General features: G+C 36.8%; 1 protein-coding gene across 11 annotated transcripts in view; it reads left to right on the top strand.

The window, feature by feature from the left end:
* The window catches only part of LOC6570217 (mitogen-activated protein kinase-binding protein 1), a 35,073-nt gene that overhangs the window by 1,745 nt on the left and 11,845 nt on the right, over window positions 1–21,483 (top strand). For 3 of the 11 annotated variants that reach the window (XM_043214525.1, XM_032741929.2, XM_043214530.1), the window contains exons 1-2: window positions 3,123–3,367; window positions 21,013–21,104. In XM_043214525.1, coding sequence (XP_043070460.1) covers window positions 3,170–3,367; window positions 21,013–21,104 — 290 coding nt within the window. In that variant the 5' untranslated portion in view covers window positions 3,123–3,169. Of the gene's footprint in view, window positions 1–3,122; window positions 3,368–18,254; window positions 18,408–21,012; window positions 21,105–21,483 lie in introns of those variants that run through there. The other 8 variants (XM_001996434.3, XM_043214528.1, XM_043214526.1 and 5 more) reach the window with 4 other exon arrangements.

Genomic DNA, 21,483 nt, shown 5'->3' with positions numbered 1-21,483 from the left:
ATTTCACTTGATATTGCCGCTGACCCAGTTTCCCAACCTTATACGAGTACCTTACCTTCGCTGCCCACTATCGTCGTTTAACAGTTGATCAGCTGACAAGTTCATTAACATGTAACGAAAATCCGAAAACTCACCACACCCAACATCACCGTCTCGTGGCCAGTTTTCAGGCTGTATAACCCACAATTAGCGCGCATTGAATTTCACGCAATTAAAAGATACAAAAATGATAATAAAAACAATGCTCCGCTTTAAACAATAGCAACAATTAGTTGGTTTTATGTCAAGTTCAATGCACGCAGTCGCCAGACGCTAACACCGCCCACGCTCTTCGGAAAAGCTCCCCAATAACAACAGATGTGCAAAATACTATTAAATAATAATAAAAATCACAAGCAAGACAACTTACAGAGCGTGAGTGCGAGGGAGAAAGAGCGCGCAAGAGACTTTCTCTCTCTTTGAAAAGCACACGACAAAGCAGAAAGCAAAAGCTTCGCCGTGTTGTGTGACCTTTTAACCAAAAGCCAACTTCACCACAGCTGCAGCAGCAAACAGCTGGCACGTCGCCACTCCACCAAAACAAACAAGCGAAGTTTGAGAGTCACGATCTTAGCTCGCTCGCTCTCTCTCTCTCTCTCTCACTTTAGCACTACTCTCTGATCTGTGCTGAAAGGTTTGCTGCTGCTAGTGCCTTTTACTTGCTCAGCTCGCTTCGCTCTCTCGGCACAGCCGCTGCGCCATTGGCTCTGCGCCGTTTGTCAGCCGCTGCGCTGTTTCAGTTACAATTTGTATTTCACTTGGTGCGCGATTTTTCTCGCAGCGCTGCTCGTTCATCGCATCGCATCGCATCACATCCACCCACCGCACGACCGACCGCCCGCCCGCCTCTCCGTTTTGTGGGTTGCTGCGCTTGCATTTCGTTTTCGTTGTGGTTGCAATTGCAATTTTCTCGTGCATTTTTTGCAATTTGTAATAGGCAAGCGAGCAGCGCAGTGCAAAGGAATTGTTTGTGTACAAAAATCGCAACAGAATTCTCCAAATGAACCGCGACCCGCTTTTCATTATTATCTGCCCAAAATAAAAAAACAAAAAAATAAACACTGCGATTTTCAAGCGGCCTTCGGACATATTCGGTGCGTGTAATTCGGTCGTCGTCGTCGTCGTTGCTGTCGATGGTGACGCTGACCGCGACTGAGACTGCGACTGCGACAGCAGCGTTTTCACAGATAATTAGTCGAGACGCGACGAGACGAGATTCTCTCGCCCAGTTTAAATGACCAAAATGACGTAAATTATTTTGTGTAACAACCACAACAAGAGCAAATTTGTGACGGGAACACTGCCAATCCCCAACCACCATCCCTCAAACCCCAAAATATACACAGTATATTGTGTAAATTATTGTGCAGCCCATTTTGTTGTTTGGCCTTGTTTTTGTTAATCAAATGAAATGATTAGATCACGAAAAGGGGCAAAAGTTAAAACGAAATGGGCAAAACAAAACGGCAAAAACAAAATAAAATGCAATTAGAATTCCTTCGACAATTTCAGTAGAGAATGGAAAGGGACTCCAAAGCATCCAAATAAATGCTCATTAACAAGAAATAAGACATAAGAAAAAAGACAGAATATTGCTAATTGACGTAACCGACTACGCAATACTCTACGTAATCAATGACAGATGAAAACAGGTGAAAGATAAAGCTGTAAAATGGAAAAAGAAAGAGAGAAGACATAGTTGCTTATAGAGTCTGTATATCTGAAGATGTAACTGTGAAACAATCGCTTTAAAGAAAAATGCGGAAAGAAAGAGGGAAAGAGAATATAATTTGATTGAGTTTTGAACTTTAAAGATGGAAAGAGAACATATTTGGTTATAGAAGCTGTAACTGTGAGACAATCATTCTAAAACTGTGACTTAACCCATGCTATATGGAAAGGAGAAAAAAGAAAGAAAGAGAGAAAATGGAATTTGATTATAGAGTTGGTGGCTTTAAAGTTGTGAGTAAGAGACTATCAGCTTGCATCTGTAAGCCGTGTTATATGGAATAGAATCAAATAAAGAAAGACAGTATCTTTATTTATAAAGTTTGTGACTCCAAAGCCTTGATTCAGTGAATCTAAAACTGTGACGAAAACACCAATCTATGGAAAGGGAAAACAAGAAACAATGAGAAAGCTGCGACTGTGAGACAGTCTCTTCAAAACTGTGGGAAAGAAGGTCTTATATGTGGATTGATCTTTAATTGACATCTTTAGTGATATTTATTTAATATGTATTATTCAACTCTAACTCATATATAGTATTTTCCCCCGTGTGAACAGGGTACAAAATAAAAATAAAGTTCACACAATTGTCGCCGCTATTTTTTTTATTATTTTTTTTTTGGGCTATTCACTGATAACGAGACTCAGAAGAGGTGTCCGTTAGAAAGTGAGAGGGAAATGGGGGAAAAAGAGCAGTGCAAAATAAGTTAAAAAACACTATCAAAAAGACACTTAAATAAGCTGATAAGAGATAACGGCAAACAGCGAACAATAAGAGCAGGCAAAATGAGAATAAAGCGCACCAAAGAGAATTGCGAAGTGTTTCACTCACAACAATGTGTTAATTCTAAAGAAACTAGAAACCTAAACAAAAACATAAAGTAAATAAATAAATATGTATTATGTAAAGGTTGTTATGCTATTTCAGTGTTGACTTAATGGATTAAATAAAGTTGAGCTCAATTTGCATACTAAAGTGAAGCACAGAGAAACTAGAATGAGGCAATCGTCGAATGCTCTCTAATTTATTACTATTATTATTCGTCGTAATTGGAACGTAACAAAAAGAACCCCAAAAATGACACGCCTCAAGTGTTAAACTATATATATATATCTATCATTTGGCTGATGTGGCATGCGCAGACAGGTCCATAAACCCAAAAAGACAATTGACAATTGACATTTACATAAACTCGCACATCGAATGAAAGTCAAACAACAACAACAACAAACACAAACAGCAGCACAGTATACAATGTAACGGTGCCGCTCAGCTGTGGCAACTGTAAATCGTCAAGTGTTAAACACACAACATTCAAAAACAACAACAACAGCAGCAACAAAAAGAGAGTGCAAAATTTGTTTATTGTTTAAATCAACACAAACAGCAACAACAACAACAATGCGCCATTTAATCATGACCCCAACGTCGCTGTCGATTTCAACGCCAACGCTGTCGTCGCTGCATCATCAGCGCATGTCGCAGTCGCAGTCGCAGCTGACGCTGCAGTCACCGTTGACGCCGCATTCGGCATCGCCATCATTTTTCGGCGTGCCCAACTCCCCACAATTTCCAGCCAACTATCAGCGCAGCGAAAAAGTGAGTTTATGCCAATCCAACTCCACCTCCACCTTTGACTTTAACCATAATGTGAATGCGAGCTTATGCTTGTGTGTGTGTGTTTGTGTGTGTCGGTGTGGTGAACTTTTGGCAAGTGTGAATTATGAATGAATTGTCGCTCAACAGAGGTCGAGCATTGAGTTAATTGCTTTGCATTAATTAAATCAAAAGCTCATATTCTCTGGGGGTATGTCACGAAATGTGCTTAAATCAGAAAGCTCTTTTGATGAAGCGGATCACAATTTCACACTGATCGCAGTTAAAAATTTAGCTGTGTTATAAATAACTCTTGCAATTGAATATCTCTTTTGTCTCTTATATTTCAATAGTTGTATGTGTGATTTGCTAGACAATTTATTAAACTAAGTGGAGCAATGCTAAATGTAATTTCTGCTCATCTTATATTATTCTGTTGGGCTTTATATTTGGCTACCTCATTCAATTTGGAAGATACCAAATCTATTTTTAGATTTCTTATCAACTTTTTTTTTAAATATTGATTAAATTTAATACAATAAATAAAGAGTGGTTTCAGTGGCTATTTTTAGGGCTTAACTAAACGCTTGCTGACTTAAGGTCAATGTTGGCTATTTATTTTTATCGATAACATAAGCAAACAAGTAAACATATCTATTTCTGCTGATTAATAAACTCTGTTATCTTCTTCCGGCAAAGTTTAAAGGCGTTGAGAATTGCAAAAATAAATAACAAATATCCCATAAGTGATATGATTTGATTTTTACTGACACTTCCCTTAAAAAAGAGCTGTACCCAAATAAGGCGTAATCCTTTCCGTTTCAAAGTTTTCCTCCCATTATTGTCTGACCTTTGAATATGCCGGTAATTGCCACCGACTAACCAGCTAACAAACTAGTTAACTTAGTTATTATCCCTCCAAGTTCACTTTATTTTTATTTCGCTCATGCAATTTGCTCAAACTTTTTCAAATGTCAGCGTCGCAATTTGTCGAACAATTATCTAATTTGTTGTTAGCCTTTTGCGATTTGGCCTATAAATTGCGTAATGCGCTATAATTAATCCGAGAACAACATCAGCGATTCTAACAGCGATTCTAAGCAGCTACATTTGATTTACCAACTTTATTTTGGACCTGCGCGCCAAGTTCAAGGTTCAAGCTGGGATGACAACATCAAATGGCAAATTCACATGCAATTTTTCGTCGGCTCATTTGATTGAGCAGTTTTATGCAAAACCATTTTCTACTTTCATTTTCATTTTTGGACAGCATTTTTATTTTGTTGTGTGGCCAATTCGCCGGCTTCTTCTTTTTTGCTATTGAAGAAATGATCATTTTCCAGTCGCTTTGCGCTTTTTGGAGCAGAAAACATTAAGAAGATGAACAAGAAAAAAAGTGCATTCATTGGGGTTTTCCTGCGCAGCGCAGACAGACGAACATTTTCACAATCCGTATGTGTATAGATATATATGATGGATATATGTTTATGCAGATATCTACTGCTTTTGCCCCGCACTTCCTCCATGGCCCGACCGCAGCCCGCTTGCATAGAGCTGTTAATTTTTTCTACACGAACGATGGACATAATTGCCTTGCTCAGCTGTGACGCCCAACTCCCCCACGCACAAGCAACAATGCAACAAAGCAACAACAACAGCAACAACAATAACAGACAATTAATTTGCAGGCGTAATTGTTGTGGCCCATATGAATATGCATGTGTGTGTGTGTGTGTGTGTGTGTGTGTATTTGTAAAAAGGGGGCCTCGTCTAAATGCACATTGCGCATACGCCACGTTATAAATGCATCGAAAGTAAATTACAATGTAAATGGCCAGTCACTCCCCACTCCCCACTCGCCACCCCCCAACACCTACCCCCACCTACAACTCTTCTCATTTCTTGCTTTTACTGGAAAGAAATTCGAGTTGTGTGTGTGGCAAAGATTTCCTTTTGTTTTGTTCTACTTTTTGCCCAGTTGTCGCACTCAACTCTATTTGCGGCGTTGTGTCTGTGGCCATGGTTGCTTCTAATGACCGTTGCTTCTCTCTCTCTCTGTGTGTGTGTGTGTTGGGAAAGTGCTATTCATCTATCTGGTTTCTAGGCCTAGAGTGTGTGTATGTCGTTTACGTTATTTGTCATTAGTTTTGCGACTTTCTAACAGCCTTCAATGCAGAGATGCTAAAACGTTGTTAAACGCTTCGAGCTACAAATATGGCAACCACTGATCACAGCTCATTTTTCTACATTGTCTCTAGCGGTTTGCCTTAACTGAGGCCTATCACTAATAATAGCTCTTCAGCTCTTCTCACAGCATAAGGAAACAGCTTTAACACTACAATTGATTGCAGTGAGTGCAAAAAGGCATTGCAAGGGCGAGTTGCAGCAATCTGCATATTTTGGAATTATTCCCCTCAGTTTTAAAGCTTGAAGCTTATACTTATATTTGCTGCATGCAGTAATTATATCGGAATTAGCCAAATCGGATAAAATATAGTTGCCATAGGAACGATTAGTCGAAAGATAAATTCTTGTATGAACAACTTGATTGTTTACCCAAATATCCGAAGCAAACTAGCCTAATATGCGTATTATTTTGCTTCTCACATTTTGACTAACAATCGTGGAATACTATACCTTAACGCTGTCACAAGATCGTTCAGTTATAAGATGAGTTCTTGTATTAACAACTTTTCTACATACTCATTTCTGCTAACAAGACACAAATTATGTTTTTAATATTAATAATCATCGCGATCGGACTATTATGTCATATAACTTTCTTAACAGCAATCAGCTCTGCAAGGGTATGTAATCTTCGGTGTGCCTATGATAAACGTTCTCTCTTTTTTCTACACAGCAAATCCTTAAACAAACAACACATACAAAAAAGAAAAAGCTAATGAACATTCACACTCCCCAATTATCTATTTATGTTTAAATTTAAGGCTTTCTATTGCTGTGCGGTAGATATGAATGGCGAACGTTGCTGAAATCACACCAAATCCCCAATATGTGTGTGTGTGTGTGTGTATTCTTATCTAGAAGAAGTTGTTTGATTAATGGCTGACATCATGTAATTATTTTCGAAAATGCGCGTTTAATGAGCATTTGGGCAACTCAAAGGGGGAGTCGCTAATCACGAGGCCTGCTTCATGTGCCACTATTTAATAACATGGGATAGTTGCAATCGAGCCAGGTTTTTCTTATGCTATTCACTGATTTCCTCAACTCATTAAACGGCACAGAGCTGCTTCAGATTGAATGTTAGCTCTTAACAGCAACTTAAGATCTGGCGGGTGCTCGAAACTGGTTGGCATCTTTTACTTTTTTCACAGCCAAGCTAAAAGCTAAAAGTTGTCGCTGTTTTTTGCTTTGCAAAAGGAAACATGCTCCTTTTACTCTGCCTTCCTCTCACCCTCTCTCTCTCTATCACTCCCTCTCTCTCTCTGACTTTTTCTCGCCACACTTTCCACTTTCATTTAGTGCTGCAAGAATTGCCAATTAAATGATTAATATAAATGATTTTCATATATATATATATATATGTATAAATTGCATAGTGTCGCAGACTTTTTCCGCTGCTTATTTGGCTAGTTTAATTAAAACGGCAAGTAAAAATATCGATTTTGGCCACTCACGAGTGTTGGGCTTCGCCTGAATATTGTGGGCAGCCACAGCCAGCTAAAAACAAACAGAAAACAAAAACAACAACAAAAACCTCTGCAACTAATTTGCCCACGACCAAAACGACCCCAGCCGCTGTCCAACAAAGTCATATATCAAAAAGTGGCATATGCATTCACAGCATTCATTCATATTATATATTTACGATGGATATATATATATAAAGGGAGAGATATTTGCCGTATGTTCTACATTTTCAAATATAAAAAATGATAGCAATATGCGGGCATTTCATGACTCAGAATCAGCCGCCAGGCTTATCCCCAACCCAAATTGACCCCAATGTGTTGCAGTCAGTCGAACTTGGCTATAACGAACTCTGCTCACTTTTTGCCCAAGAATGAACTTGATCATTGGCAATTTAGCTTATATATAATATTGAATACTTTTTAAATACTACAAGGTACAATGTAGCATATGCGGCAGTTATTTACAGAATCTTTGGTGCAAGGTCAGAAAATGCGTATTAACATTTTTTTGATTGTTATCCAATTGGCTTTAAACTATTTTTCAATGATTTACGAAAACATAAGGAAAGCTTATAGAAGTCTTATAAGTTCGAATCAGACAAGGTCGAGTACTACTACCAGCAACTAGCCTAGCCTCACCCAAATATTATAAAACACATCGCATTAATTTAATATTTTTATTGAATATTTAAATTTACATAATTTCAAGGAATAATTAATTATGGACTGTCTGCTTTGGCTGTTTATTCAAGTTGATATATTTATACAGTTTGTGGTCTCTTTTGCACTTTTGTCGGTGTTGCCCAACTTTGTCGAGTAGAGTGTTGTCTGGGTTGCAACCGAATTGGAAACTATTGCTACAGCTGCTGGTCGCATGAAAACGTGCTGTTGTTTAATTTAAAGGCTTTTGGACATGCGACAAAAGCAGCTTTATTCTGCTAACTTACCCTCTGCCCCTCCGCCCCGCTCTAATCAATGTGCATGTGAGAACGACTCTTGAGACATTACCAAGCATGCCACTGGCCATGTCGAATTAGCCAAGTCTAACTGTGCGTTAAGTTCTTTAATTTTTTGTATTTGTCTCGTGCAAGTTTAGCTCGGCTTTCTGTACAAAGTGTAGGGTATTTTCTAGTCTGTGTCTTCGCTGCATGCTAATTTATGTCGGAGAGGCAAGAAGTCAAAAGTTGCAACGGTTCAGAGCGATATTTTTCTTTAGTCATTTAGCCATTTGGCTTATGTCAGGCGACAGCTTTGCCACAATTTTAGCTCTCCTCTCTCTCTCTCTCATTATATATATATATATATATATCTATCTATTTCGCTCTGTCTCTCTGGGGGGCACACCCACGCAGAAAAAGAGACCCGGAACAGGCCGGTTCGGTCCATAAGCAGTTGCAGCAGTTGCTTTGATTGCATTTGTGCAGTTGACTGTCTGGGAAAGTCGTCTCTCGCTGCTGAACCGTATGAAAATGCTTTTCTTTTACTTTCAACTTTTGCATGTCGCTTTTAGTTACATTTTTGCATATCTCTCTGTCTCTCTCTCTCTCCCGCTCCCGCTTTGAAATTTGAATTTTGGCTAGATACCTTTTTTATATTGAATTTTTATTAGGTTGATCTCGTTGCTAATTTTTGTGCGTCGATGTGGAAAACGCCGCTGTTCGCTTGGCCGACTTGCCGCCTCAAAATTGTTTTCCCTTTTTTTACTTTTTTCATTTTCCGTTGCCGCCTCGGACGCAGTCACCCATGTTGCAGAGACTTTAGTTACTTATTTTCTGGACTGTAGTTTTGCCAAGTGAGAGAAGAAGTGTTGGAGCCCATTAGCACGATTAATGTTTTGGGGCATGGTTGTTGGCTGTTGCCACAACTCGGTGTTGTAGTCATCTTTCAGGCATTAACGAGGCCATTAAGCCCAATTAGAGCGCCATTTATTGACGATGCAATGTTTCAAGGCTGCCGCTTTCAACAATAGGTAGCAGAAACTATGCTTTGCTAAACTTTAATCTATATTTAATTTATTTTGCATTAAACACGTTTCTTTTTCAATTATATATATATATATATTCCCTTAGTCACCTTTTAGCTAATTACAATTGCATTATGTAGGCCACATAAATTTCCACACTCGCTCAGTTGCCACGCTCGTGTTGCACACATACATACGGGATTTAGTTTGTCAACAAAATGCGTGACTTTTAAATGGGCAGCGGTAAGCGTTAGTTCTAACACATACATATTCCCTGTGGGTGACGCCTGCCCCCTCGCCCCCCGTCCCCCGCCCGGAAACGCCAACCTTAACGCCCCAGACCCCATTAAATGTAAAGTGTTGCACCACATTACTGCTGCTGCTGTTGTTGTTACTTTTGTTTGTTGTTGGTGGTTTTTGATGGTGTTGTTTCCCATGTTCTCACAGCGAGGCACGACAAAAAGCAACTCTGCCCATAAAACAATGCAAAACAGTTAGAGTTAGAGCAGCAAATAACAGTGTGACAACACAGACATAAGAAATACACATGCATACAAAATACATACGTATACAAATCACGTACATATATACACACATACGTACATACATTAAATTATAAACAGCTGGACGGAAAGCAAAAACAAAGCATAGTCCAAAATGTCAATGAACTGCTGAGCCAAAAAACACAACACCAAAAATATAAAAAAAAAAAAACAGAATTGGACCTGCTTGTGATAATGCAAGTAACTAATGAAGTTGAATGAACATGTTATATAAGATCATTTTTAGTATCATTATTATTGTGTACAGCAAAATTGTATTTACAAACTAAATAATCTCGTTAATTGGGTTATAGCATGGGTTATCACTGGTGCCTTCCGTAAAATATATCAGATCGGAAAATCAAATTCATTTATGAAAGAAACTAACTAATTAATAATAAAGGCAAACAATTTTAACATGATCTTTGATTAAAATTGTGTTTACTTATTTTAAATGCAATATTTGTCTAGAAACTAATTACAAGATCCGCCTAGAAGCAAAATGTTTAATTAATAAGTTCAAGCTTCCGTTCATGTCACACAAGTCGTGAAAGGAAATACCTTAACTCTTTTAAAGCCCCCGTCTATTTACATCATTTCTATTTTTGCACTAAGCCCAAGAAAAGCGTGACCGGTATTTTAATTGTGCCAACTATTTATAAATGCTTAGATGTGATATGGTTAGCAGCAAGGTGTCTGCCTCGGTCATCGATTCTACCTCCTCCTACACTCGGATAAAAATCGCCAAAACCTGAAAATCGCCATACTTATGGCGTCAAGGATAGCTCAACTTATTATTTATAAAGTATATTTCCAAAACGGAATGTGGAAAACGAGGCTTTTTGATTTCTTAATTCCAGTAATTTTTTAAAAATTATTATTTTAAATATTTATATATACAAACATTTAAGATTAAAGCGCTATGCGGCCTCTAAGGCAGATAGCTGCTTAACTCTAATTTGCACACAACAGAACAAATTTCATTACTATTTTCTGAGTTTCAGAAGGGTTTTTTCTAAAAAGAACTGCTTACATTTTCCCACTTTAGAAATATTTGTGAATAAGAAAAAAACCAGACATTTTTTCCTAGTTGTTAATGCAATTTTTTCTGAGTGAGCGTTCTGCATTGAAGTCCGCAATCTGGAGGGTTCCATTGAAGGACACTTGACGCTTGGGTGGATCATCCCCAATGTCCATGACCAGAGTGCTCTGAATTTTTTGCCTGCCATCTCATCCGGCACACAAAACGCATTTAATCCGTCGCCAGTCGCAGCTGTATTAAATTCATAGCGTTTATTAACTTAATTAAAATTAACCTTAGCTTTTTATGCATTTGAATCATTTAGCTGTGCTTTCCTAGCTGACACAAGCTAGATAAAAATAATAACTGCAAATTATTACCGACTTTGACAGGTTTCGATATTTTCCTTTTAGTTACTTTTTACTTTTATTTTACTTCCAGCTGGATGCATTCAGTTAAAACTGTGAAACACTTACCAACTTTTCCAAGTATTTTTATAAATGTATCTGTAATTGGCAAAGATTTGACACGTCTGGTTCCACATCTATGTATCATCGTAAAGGTACTCTCAGCTCGACCAAAATTAGTTGTTAGGAACTGCAGCTTAACCAAAATTGTAAAAATAATGGGCAAAGACTTGCACGTTTTTCCCAGCAATTTGGCTGGCACTTGCAAACTGTTTTTCCTGCAGCTTTGGGCGCAAATCGGCTTTTAAGTTTTATGCAATTTATAAGCTGAAAGCATGGAATTAGGAAAATACTTAATACTAGAGAGAGAGAGGTGCCACTGTTAGCGGTTTTCCAGCTGATGGCTTTTGTTAACTGTTAAACATACAATAAAATGGCAGTTAATACTTTGTTTTTGTATTCATGCCTCTTTTTGCTTTGGTAATCAGCGTTGGTTTTTCATTTTCTTTGGTTTCTTATATCATTCATATCAGTTCCTAGACAAGCAATTTCGAAACGCACTCAACATTGAAAGAAAAAAAAAAAAATGGTTTACAAAATCGAATAGACCCAAAGCAAATATAATTTCTTTTAACATGGGTATAAAAGTCGAATACAGGGTATTACCTAATCGGTTACTCACACCTAGATCATCCTAACTGGTTTTTTAATATGTTTTTTATTGTTTTTTTTTTTTTTTTTTGTATATTTGCAAACATTTTGTTTTCGAATGGAACCCACATGATTAACAAACACTTGATTGATGAACGGGCACTCGCAACTATAACGATTCGTTTATATATCTTTTGTTATCTGAAGGTGTGTGCAGGCTGTGTGTATACAGTAAGATGTATGTTGTTGTATGTGGCTACTGTACAGTGTACACCACTTAGATTGACGCTCGAGAATCTACGCTTGTCGTTTTGCGGCAAAACAATAATCAATTTGACATAGTTGCTTTTTTGGCCCCATTGACAGGTTGCCTTTGGTAACCAATATTGGTTGTTGGTTATTTAATACGCTTTAGGCAACATCTGCTTCAAATAAACTCGTTAAAATATGTTGGAAGTTAAGTGGCGATGAGACTCGAACTAATTTGCCTTTTAAATGCCGCAACACTTCTGATAGATCGATTGTTTTTAAATCGATTATCCGACAACGCCCACATTTCGTATCCACAAAAGCGTTTCACTTTCTTAACACTCAGCTTGTTTTTAAAAAACCAACAAAAAAAATCTTCAACCCACGTTGGCTCTTACAAAATACCAGCATAAGGATGTTGGCTAAAATCATTGAGTCGTCGGCATTCCAAAGTTAACATGCCTCATTTTTTTGTATTCCGTCTTTGGCCGACAAGTTGACAATTTATTTGCTTGTTTTGCTTATTTCGCTGCCTGTTTTCAGGTATTTTTGATATTCTTATTCCTTCAATGACGATGCTGATTTATTAATTAGTACACACAACAAACATCGAGAAAAGAACTAAAAAAAAATACAAATCAAAGTTTCAAGTTTCTAACAGGCTTGGTGTATTACAAATGCATTGTTAATGAGGTATGAAAAGATTGCGGCTTTAGTCGTCGGTTCTTATAAGCTCTACTACTGATGTCAGAGTATGAGGTCATCTTTATTATTTCTCCCTAGCCAATTTCTGATTATATTTTGCTTCAGTCTCGTTTTGCATTTTTGCGACGCAGAATGCAATATGAATATTTATTTTGACATCTGTTCATATTAATTTTTAAGAAATGCCCAAAGTTGTTCAAGCCAAGTTCAATCTTCGTAAGAATTATTTATTATTCGATTTATTATTATAATTTGTATATAAATCTATTAAAGTTAATATTTATAAATAAGTAATTCTCTTCATCCATTGAAAATTGTCCAAGGGATATAATTAAAATGCTTATTGCTTATTTAAGAGTCTGCACCATTTCCACACGTTTTAAAACTCTTAATTAACTGCTTGCAAATATTTAATGAGATTTTGACCATGAGCCACAAAAATGTGGACAGCAAACACAACTAATTAAAATCGTGTGACAGACTCGCTTACTCCTCTAGTTAAACATTAATTAAGACGCAACTATTCAAGGGAGATACTTTATTATTTGTAGTTATTACTTTGAGCATTCTCTAAATAGTTTGAAGCAGATTTGAATAGCACTAAAGTTGTTAAACGCAACAAAAACTGCAAAGGTGTTAACTAAACATTCATTTATGGTTTTTTGTCATAAAAACATTTATTTAAATGCCGGAAACAATTCAAGGCACCGACTACTAATCAATTTAATATCTGTTAATACATAACAACTAAGTACTTTCAATTTATTACTACGGAAAATCTGTGCCAAAGTACAAATTAAAAACATCGAAACTGAGAGCATGTAAGAATGTTTGCACTCAACGATGATCGACTAGTTGATACTGTGTAATCATTAATGATTCAAATGTTGTACTTAGCTTCAAGCTGCACAATTAAGTCAAATTAATAATATGGTTTCTTGATTGCATAGATTACTGCAAGTTGATTATACCCTATTCCTATGTGAAAACAGCGCATAATTAATGCTTGTGAACAGTGGGCAGCTTTGGGGTTGGCTGACTGACACCTGTTATTAGACACAGCCACAGCCACAGCAACTGTTCGAATTGTGGCTAATCTCCTAAGTGCGTTGCTGCTGCATGCTGCATGCAACGCGATTGATTTTTTAAATAAATTTATGCGCATTTTTCACTCAAACCGTACGCAGTCCGTCCTGCCGTCTTTCTGTCTTTCTGTCTGCCTGTTATTTTGTTTTTTATATCGTAGGCGTCCCATTTTGAATAGCGGCTTAGTTTTGATTGCATTCTCAAGTGGTTGCCACAACGTCTGGACTGTCATAAAGACAACTCCTCTGCAGCATTTAGCAGCACATAAAAATGTTTATGAAATACACGTCAATAATTAAGTCGTACAACGTGGCCATAACAAAACCGATTCCGACCACACGAAAATGTTTGTCATTATGTAATCAATATGTCAATGGGAGCATTGAGGAGGCACTCTGATTGCAATGCAATCCCATTAATTGTGCAAGATACGCGACGAGATAATATACATTAGTGCCTCAAAATGATCGTCTTATTGAGAAATGAACTGAAGATGTCAATTATGTTTGTGTTGCCGCACATTAAATACCCTACTTTTCATAATACTCAAACTTTTACGGATCAAAGTTGACGGCCAAAGCGACTCGGCTTACCTCATCGCAGCGCAGCGCAGCTCAGCGCCATTTATTTCATTTGTGGACAGAGAGTGACAAATGCCGCATGCACATTTCACACAATCCACTATACCCATTGATCGACTGTCCAACTGTCCAACTGTCGTTTTGTTTTGACTCTTGACTGGGTTAAACTCAAGTCTAGTGATTAATTGTATTTTTTAATGAATCCATTTTGCTGTTATACCTTGTGCCCATTCAAATTGCTTGAAATGAGTATTGATTGCGCTGCTTCCTTCTGTGCTAAACACGAAAAACTCCAATATGATGATTGTTTCTTCATTTGTTAAGTCAACAGTGGGTTGTTTATTTATTTCATTTGAAGGCTAAATCATTCGCAAGTTGCTAAAATAGTAACTATTTATCTACTGGACAAATCAGGTCTTTTCTCTCCGACACAAATATGGATTTATTAATAATTAATATGGTTTTAAATACCCATACAATAGGTAAATTGACAAGCCACAAACCTTTAACAATGCCATTGAATTATAATTAATTTATAAATAACTAAATAATAAGAAAAATATGACAAATGGCGTCATAAAACATTTCAGCGTCCAGTGACAATAAGGCGAATGCAATTTAATTGTAAGACCAACTGCAATCCGCAATCCACGTAAATGCTGCCTATACATAGCTATAACAGGCCGGCCACATTTCACGGCACAAATCAAAGGAAAAAGGCGGCCAAGTGGCAACAACAACAACAACAACGACAACAACAGCAGCAGCAAGAGCAACAACAAGCTGCATTCATTTGAATATGCGCCGCATGTAGTCGCAAGACTAATCTATCTATCTATCTATCTGCCTAGCATCTGTCAGAGCCGTCGCTTGTAACTTTCCCCCATAAACAACAACGAAGACTCACACACTCACTTACACACACACACACACACACACACACACACAACGCAACACAACAAAAATTGACTGCAACATTGGAGATCAATCTGTATATGTGGCCCGGTCCCAGACTTGGCCTCGTGTTTCTTTTTCTTATGCTCTTGTTGGCGATGCTTTCAAGTGCGTTTGACTCTTTTCCGTTGTCTTTGTTGTTGTTGCTGTTGCTGCTGCTGCTGCTGTTTTTCTTTTTATTAGGGGACATGGGGAGCCGAATGTGGAATTTTAACAATGCATTTTGTTTGTCAATCAGTTGCACTGCACTCTGAGTGTGTGTGTTTCTGTGTGTTTGTTTGTCTTGTTGTTGTTGTTGTTGATTTTTGCACTTGGTTTTATTTATTATGCAAAGTGATTTTCCTTTTACTGGTTTCGTCAACGGGAAAATAAATGTACATATGTCTAAGAAAGAAATTCATAAAGTTGGACAACATTTTGATTTGTGTTTGTCTACAAGTGCATTGTAAATTGGCATTGTGATTGCATTTCGTCTGTCATCAAATCAAAATATATTTACATACCTAAATCTAGGCTAAATGGCTTATAAATTGAACTTGAAATATTTGTTGCCATCCATTACAAATGGGAAAAATGGCACAATGTATGCACAAGTATGTTCAACCCAATCATACATCAACTTTGTCGATTTGTCCATGCCTGTTTGGTCATCCATCCATCTGTCAATCCATCTGTATTTGTAAGTCGATCTCAGAGTCTAAAAGAGACCTCGAATTTGGAATATTAGTTCTGGTTCACCTGAAAAGATTACAATAGATTTTATCATGTAATCCATGCCAAGTCATCTATTTCTATAATTAAGAACTCCATTTTAAAATTCTTATCTAGTGAATAACATTTTCATTTGCATTTTAGGTTTGACTTCTTAACAAATTCTTTCTAATCTTGTCTTTTTACATATGGTCTGATTGGGTCTTTACTGGCATTTCCCCAATTCATGTAATTTACATAATTTTATAGTTTAGTTCTAAGATGCATAAATATTAATTTTTATTTTTAATTTATTGCTTGGGTCTTTTCTGATGTTCCCCAATCCTTGTAATAAAGTATTGTAATAAAGATAAATAATTTAAATAATTTTATAAATGAATTCTAAGATGCATAAGTATTCATTTTTATTTTGAATTTAATTTGTTTTCTTTTTTATTTATCTATTTTTCCTCTGCCGTTGTATTAGTCGACATTAAATAAATAAATAAACTTTACGCAATATATCTATTAAGCACTTATACTGCTTTATCTCTTATATGTATATGTATCAGCCTATCTAACTATCTATCTAGCTTTAGGGTGTCATTGTTCGTTTTGGTACTGGTTCTGTTCCACTTGCTTAGCCGGCTGCCGATGATCTGGTTGGCTTCCTCTGTTGACTGATGATTTGGTGTTGTTGTTTTTATTGTTGTTGTTATTGTTACTGCTGTTGATTTGCCTAATTTTGCGATTGTTTACAACTTTGGTGCAAACGTGTACGCCTACAATTCAATACGAATTGCTTTGCTTTGCTCATAATTTATTGCATTTTGTGGGCAGTGCAGACACTCAGAAAGAGAATCAAAAAACCAACAAATACAAATACAAATATATCAATACAAATACAAATGTGCAACTACTTATAATCAGGCCTTAAATACCTAAGCCTGACTACTTTGAGAGTATTGCTAGACTACAACAATAATATAGATACAATAATTTACATTGTTCTCCATATATATTTATATGGATTGACTGATTCTTTCGCATAACTTTGTGGATACCTCTCGGTTGCCTCTCGGTCATTTGTTGCACACTTGGCGTACAATTAAGTGTTGAGTGGGTGCATCTACAAATGATTAATGACTACTGGGGCAAAGCTCGTCCGCTTTTGAATGCATTGTTAAATGCGCTTGTCGACTTGTTGTGCTTTCTCAATTGCCATTTGTAAATGTAATCGCGTGTTACAAAGCTAAACGTGAGTCGATGGCTACAACAAGAGTAACTAATCAATAACAACAACGCCTTCCATCGGTCAAGCGATCGAGTCTCATGTGTTGTGCTGTGTTGTGTTGTGTTGTGTGTCTTTCGCTTTTGACTCCAGTCCACGCCCGCCGCAAACTTGTTTTCAAAATATGCAAATTAAAGCGCGAGACTTTGAGCTGCGACGCTGAGACGGAAAGTGAGCCAAGTATTTGCCAGATACGCAAAGAGCTTTCAAATGCCTTCTCTCGAACACTCAATCGTCGAGAAGACTGAGAAGGTGGCCTACCAATATTGGTATCTATCTCTCTCTGTCTCTCTCTCTCTCTCTCTCTCTCTGTGTATATCTCTGTATGACGACGTTGTTTGCTTGGCAATGTAGAAATCTCAACAGTTTCATTTGAGCCGCGCTAAAAACGAAACGTATCCAATAGATACGCAACGACGGCTGACAACGACAAATTACAAATCAGCACCAAAGCAATATGAACAACGCCAATAAAGCAATCGATTATAATATTGCTCTCTACAATTTATTGTAAAAACGCAATACAAATGAATGAGTTAATCAAACAAACAAACCGAAAACGTGTAACGAATATCAAATAATTAAAGTTAAATATGTGCTTTTGTTGAATTGATTAGGCACCATGCAAAATTACACACAAAACTCGCCTCAAGAAAATATTAAATCTTGAATATTACACGAACTTTGACAGCATCGAATTCTCAACACGGCATTGAAACGAACCGGACAAATAAAACCAGCAACGAGCAAAAGCAAAAAAATAAATAAATTGAATAGCATGCCTAACAACGACCTTGAAAAAGTCACAAAATATAGTATAGACTAGTCATCAACACCAACAACAACAAAACGAAACACAGTTAAAAACAGTGTAAAATAACCGAAAAAGTATTATTTAATGTGTACTATTTATTGAACGTATTGAAAACGTATTCAAAACGCCCCTTGTCAAAAATCCGAATTTATAATCTAGACATAAAAAATAAAAATCATATATACATATGTGTAACTGAGAAATTGTGGGCGTTATTGTTCTCTCCCTCTTTACTCTCTCTCTCTTACTCTCTCTCTGTGTTTTTCACTCTCTGCGGTGCCATAAAAAATAATAATTAAGTAGAGATTAAAGTGCTGCAAGAAATTGTTGCTGTTATGTGCTGCCAGACAGGGCAGAAAGACAAAAAATGTTCGCGCCACGAAATTCATCGCCAGTTGCCATATACGGCAAGGAGGATATAGCTGCCTATGAGGTAAAGGTCACTTTTGTCTTGATAATTGTATCTTTTTGATACAAATATACTATATATACGATATATATATTCACTTGTCTCCAATTCTGTTGTGCAGCCAAGTTTTGCGTCTCCCCTTTTCGGACCATTGTCTGCTCTGTGGCATGATTCATTTGGCCAAAAGTTTTGTCTCCCCGTTCGTAATGAGTTTTTGTGGTTTTCTCTCTCAGTTTTATTCCATTGTGCTATAGACAAACCAGCTGTGTGCTTGTGGCCAGGCTAAGCTTATTCATATAGAATTTGTTTGGCCATCTGACTGAACTGTTGGCTGCCGCAAGTAATTATAGACAATTAGCCGACTACCGATTGCCGTTTGCCTCTGATTGCTCATTGTTGAAGCGCGGCAGCTTCTAAGGCGTAGAGTTATGCTGAGACAATGTCACAGAATCTGGCATTGCTCACTTTGCCGGCGTACAATCAAAAGTTCTTTAATTCAAAATATTTGATATCAACTCAACTCTCTGCATACAATTTTTCGTAATTTCAATCAACTCGTCTTGGCGAAAGGCTGCCAAAAACGAACCTTAACCATAAACATTTTGATCACGTTCCACAGTAAGTTCGCGTAGTCTACAACGTAGCTCCACTGATACTATTGTTTGCCTTTATATATGTATATATACATATTGCTAGACAAATACATACGAATTGAAGATGATGAGAGCAAATTAGAAATTCTCAAAACGTGCTGACCGACAAGGCAATAAACAAATGCAAACAGTTTTTATGAATCTGATATTATATAAGAGCTTAGTGTTTGGGTTTCAAAGTGCATTTTCTTCTCTTGTACAAATGTACAAATAATCAAATAATATTAGGGTAAATAAAACAAAACCTTTAAAAGCTAAAGGTGCACACCGAAATAATAGAAACCCTACGATATCTAACGTCCTCTGTATGCCTTTTATTGTAATACGCCCTGTTATCCTCGCAAAATATCAACAAAATACATTAAAAAATACTTTTCGTCAATAGCTGTTTGTAACTTTGCATTATAAAAGCATTCACCCCTGCGTCGTCTCGTCTGTAAGACAACTTTCCGTATTTGCATAAACTATTTTCGCTGCTTGTCCAAATTTGTAACAAAGTTATTTGGATACCATAAAATTGATTTGATAAATGACGTGCGCTGTCTTCCGGTTGTCGACTGAGCGGAGTTCCTCAAAGACATTGAATTGAATTGAGTTTCTGTAAACAGTAAATAATCCAATAAATTAAAATTAGACTTAAAAAGTTGCTGCAAACAAAAACTAAAATAATAAACCTAATTCAGTAGACTTACCACAAATTGGTTAAATTGAAACCATTGCTGTAAGCAGTAAATAATATACTAAATCAAATTCAATAGATTTAAGTTATTTTTGATTCTATCCAAAGAGCATAGTTTATACTTTTCTGGTACAGGGTATCTTGTGGACAAACTAACTCTGGCTGATTATTGTTGGCCGCATTGAATATTTGTATTTTGTTTTGGTATTTTTCGCATGCCTATTTTCTTGCCACGCTCAGAGTGTTTACAATTTCACGGTGTATTATACTCATTACGAATGCAAATATCATAAGATAACTATAGAATAAACCGGTTCACAACGACCTTTTGCATTGAGACATATTTGGACGCTGCGTTGGTGGTAGTTTTTTAGAGTGAAATAGGCAAACACAAAAAATGCTCTTTAAAGTGAATTCGCTTGTAGTACTAAAGAAAACAAACATCGATGTCAACAGCTCGCACATTCCTAACATATCCTATATATCTATATATATATATATGATATATGAATACATATATATGTATCTATATACACTGCCAACCAGATGATCTCAGCTTGGCATTCGTTCTGTGTCTGCGACGCAAAAGCATTCATTCCAGCTGCGGGTGTTTAATGAGCATCATTTTGATACTCTTTTTTGCATGCCAGCCAATATTTAACAATGTATTTAATTGATCGCGATATGTGGGCGAGCACTCAGCACTCTGGCATATCTCATTTTAGAGCCAGTCCGTCAGTCCAACTGTCATAAAACACTTGACTCGTGCTTCCTCTACTTCAAATATTTACATGCCTTAACCTACGCTTCCCAATTAAGTGCATCACAGACATCTGCAAGTACGAAACACAAATACAAATGATATAGCCTTATACTCTTCAGCTTACTTAAGCTGGTATCATCTTTCACTTTTATTTTCAAGCCAAACTAATCAGGTAACAAAAGTTACAAACTCGTTAAAAGTTTGTTTTTATTTATGTTTACGCAACTTTTAACCCAACCCTGCGACTTATTGGAAAATCAAGTTAACACTTTTTGCTCGATTGTTGTTTGTACATTTACACACACACATATATATATATACGCACATAAACCGATACAAGCTCATTTGGCAAATGTGAGTGCTATTTGCGTTAATAATTCGCACTTCACGCTCAAATCTCGCATTGAATACATTCAATTTGGGCTGCTGTTTGTGCTGCAAATGTTAGGCTTAACTTACCTTGACCAAACACTTGCGAATGATGTAATTCCAATTTAATGATTCTGATTTTTTCTTTTTGTTGTCTCTTTGCAGATAAAACTCAAAAAAGTCTTGGGCCTAACTGTTTGCAGCAATGCGGCGTTGGATGTGTCGCCCGTCAGCGGCCTGCTGGCCTATCCAGCGGGGTAAGTATTTTCAGATACATTCTCAAACCAGCTGAAGAGAATAGTTTTCTTAATTGAAAGTATATGCTAATTGTATGCATGGGTTCAACGCATTTGACGCTGATATTTGTTTGATAAATTAAGAGCAGCAATTCTTTTATCAACTTTTTCGTAAATCAGATTCATGTTTCATCAGAAAAGTTTATGCAATTTTAATTATTATTATTACTGTCTTTCTGCTAAAATATGCAATGAAATACAATAAAAGCATTTGTCTTGATTAATGTGTATCAGAGTTAACTAAAAGGATTCGTATACAATCCAATTCAATAATAATTCGTACATCTCGCGATTTACTGCAACTAGTTAGTTAATCAGAGAGATATTCGATAGTGGATTG

This window comes from Drosophila grimshawi, unplaced genomic scaffold, assembly GCF_018153295.1.
Source record: "Drosophila grimshawi isolate 15287-2541.00 unplaced genomic scaffold, ASM1815329v1 contig_1377, whole genome shotgun sequence".
Taxonomy (NCBI): domain Eukaryota; kingdom Metazoa; phylum Arthropoda; class Insecta; order Diptera; family Drosophilidae; genus Drosophila; species Drosophila grimshawi.
Note: the sequence above shows the minus strand (reverse complement) of the source record. Positions and strands in the feature narration are given on the sequence as shown.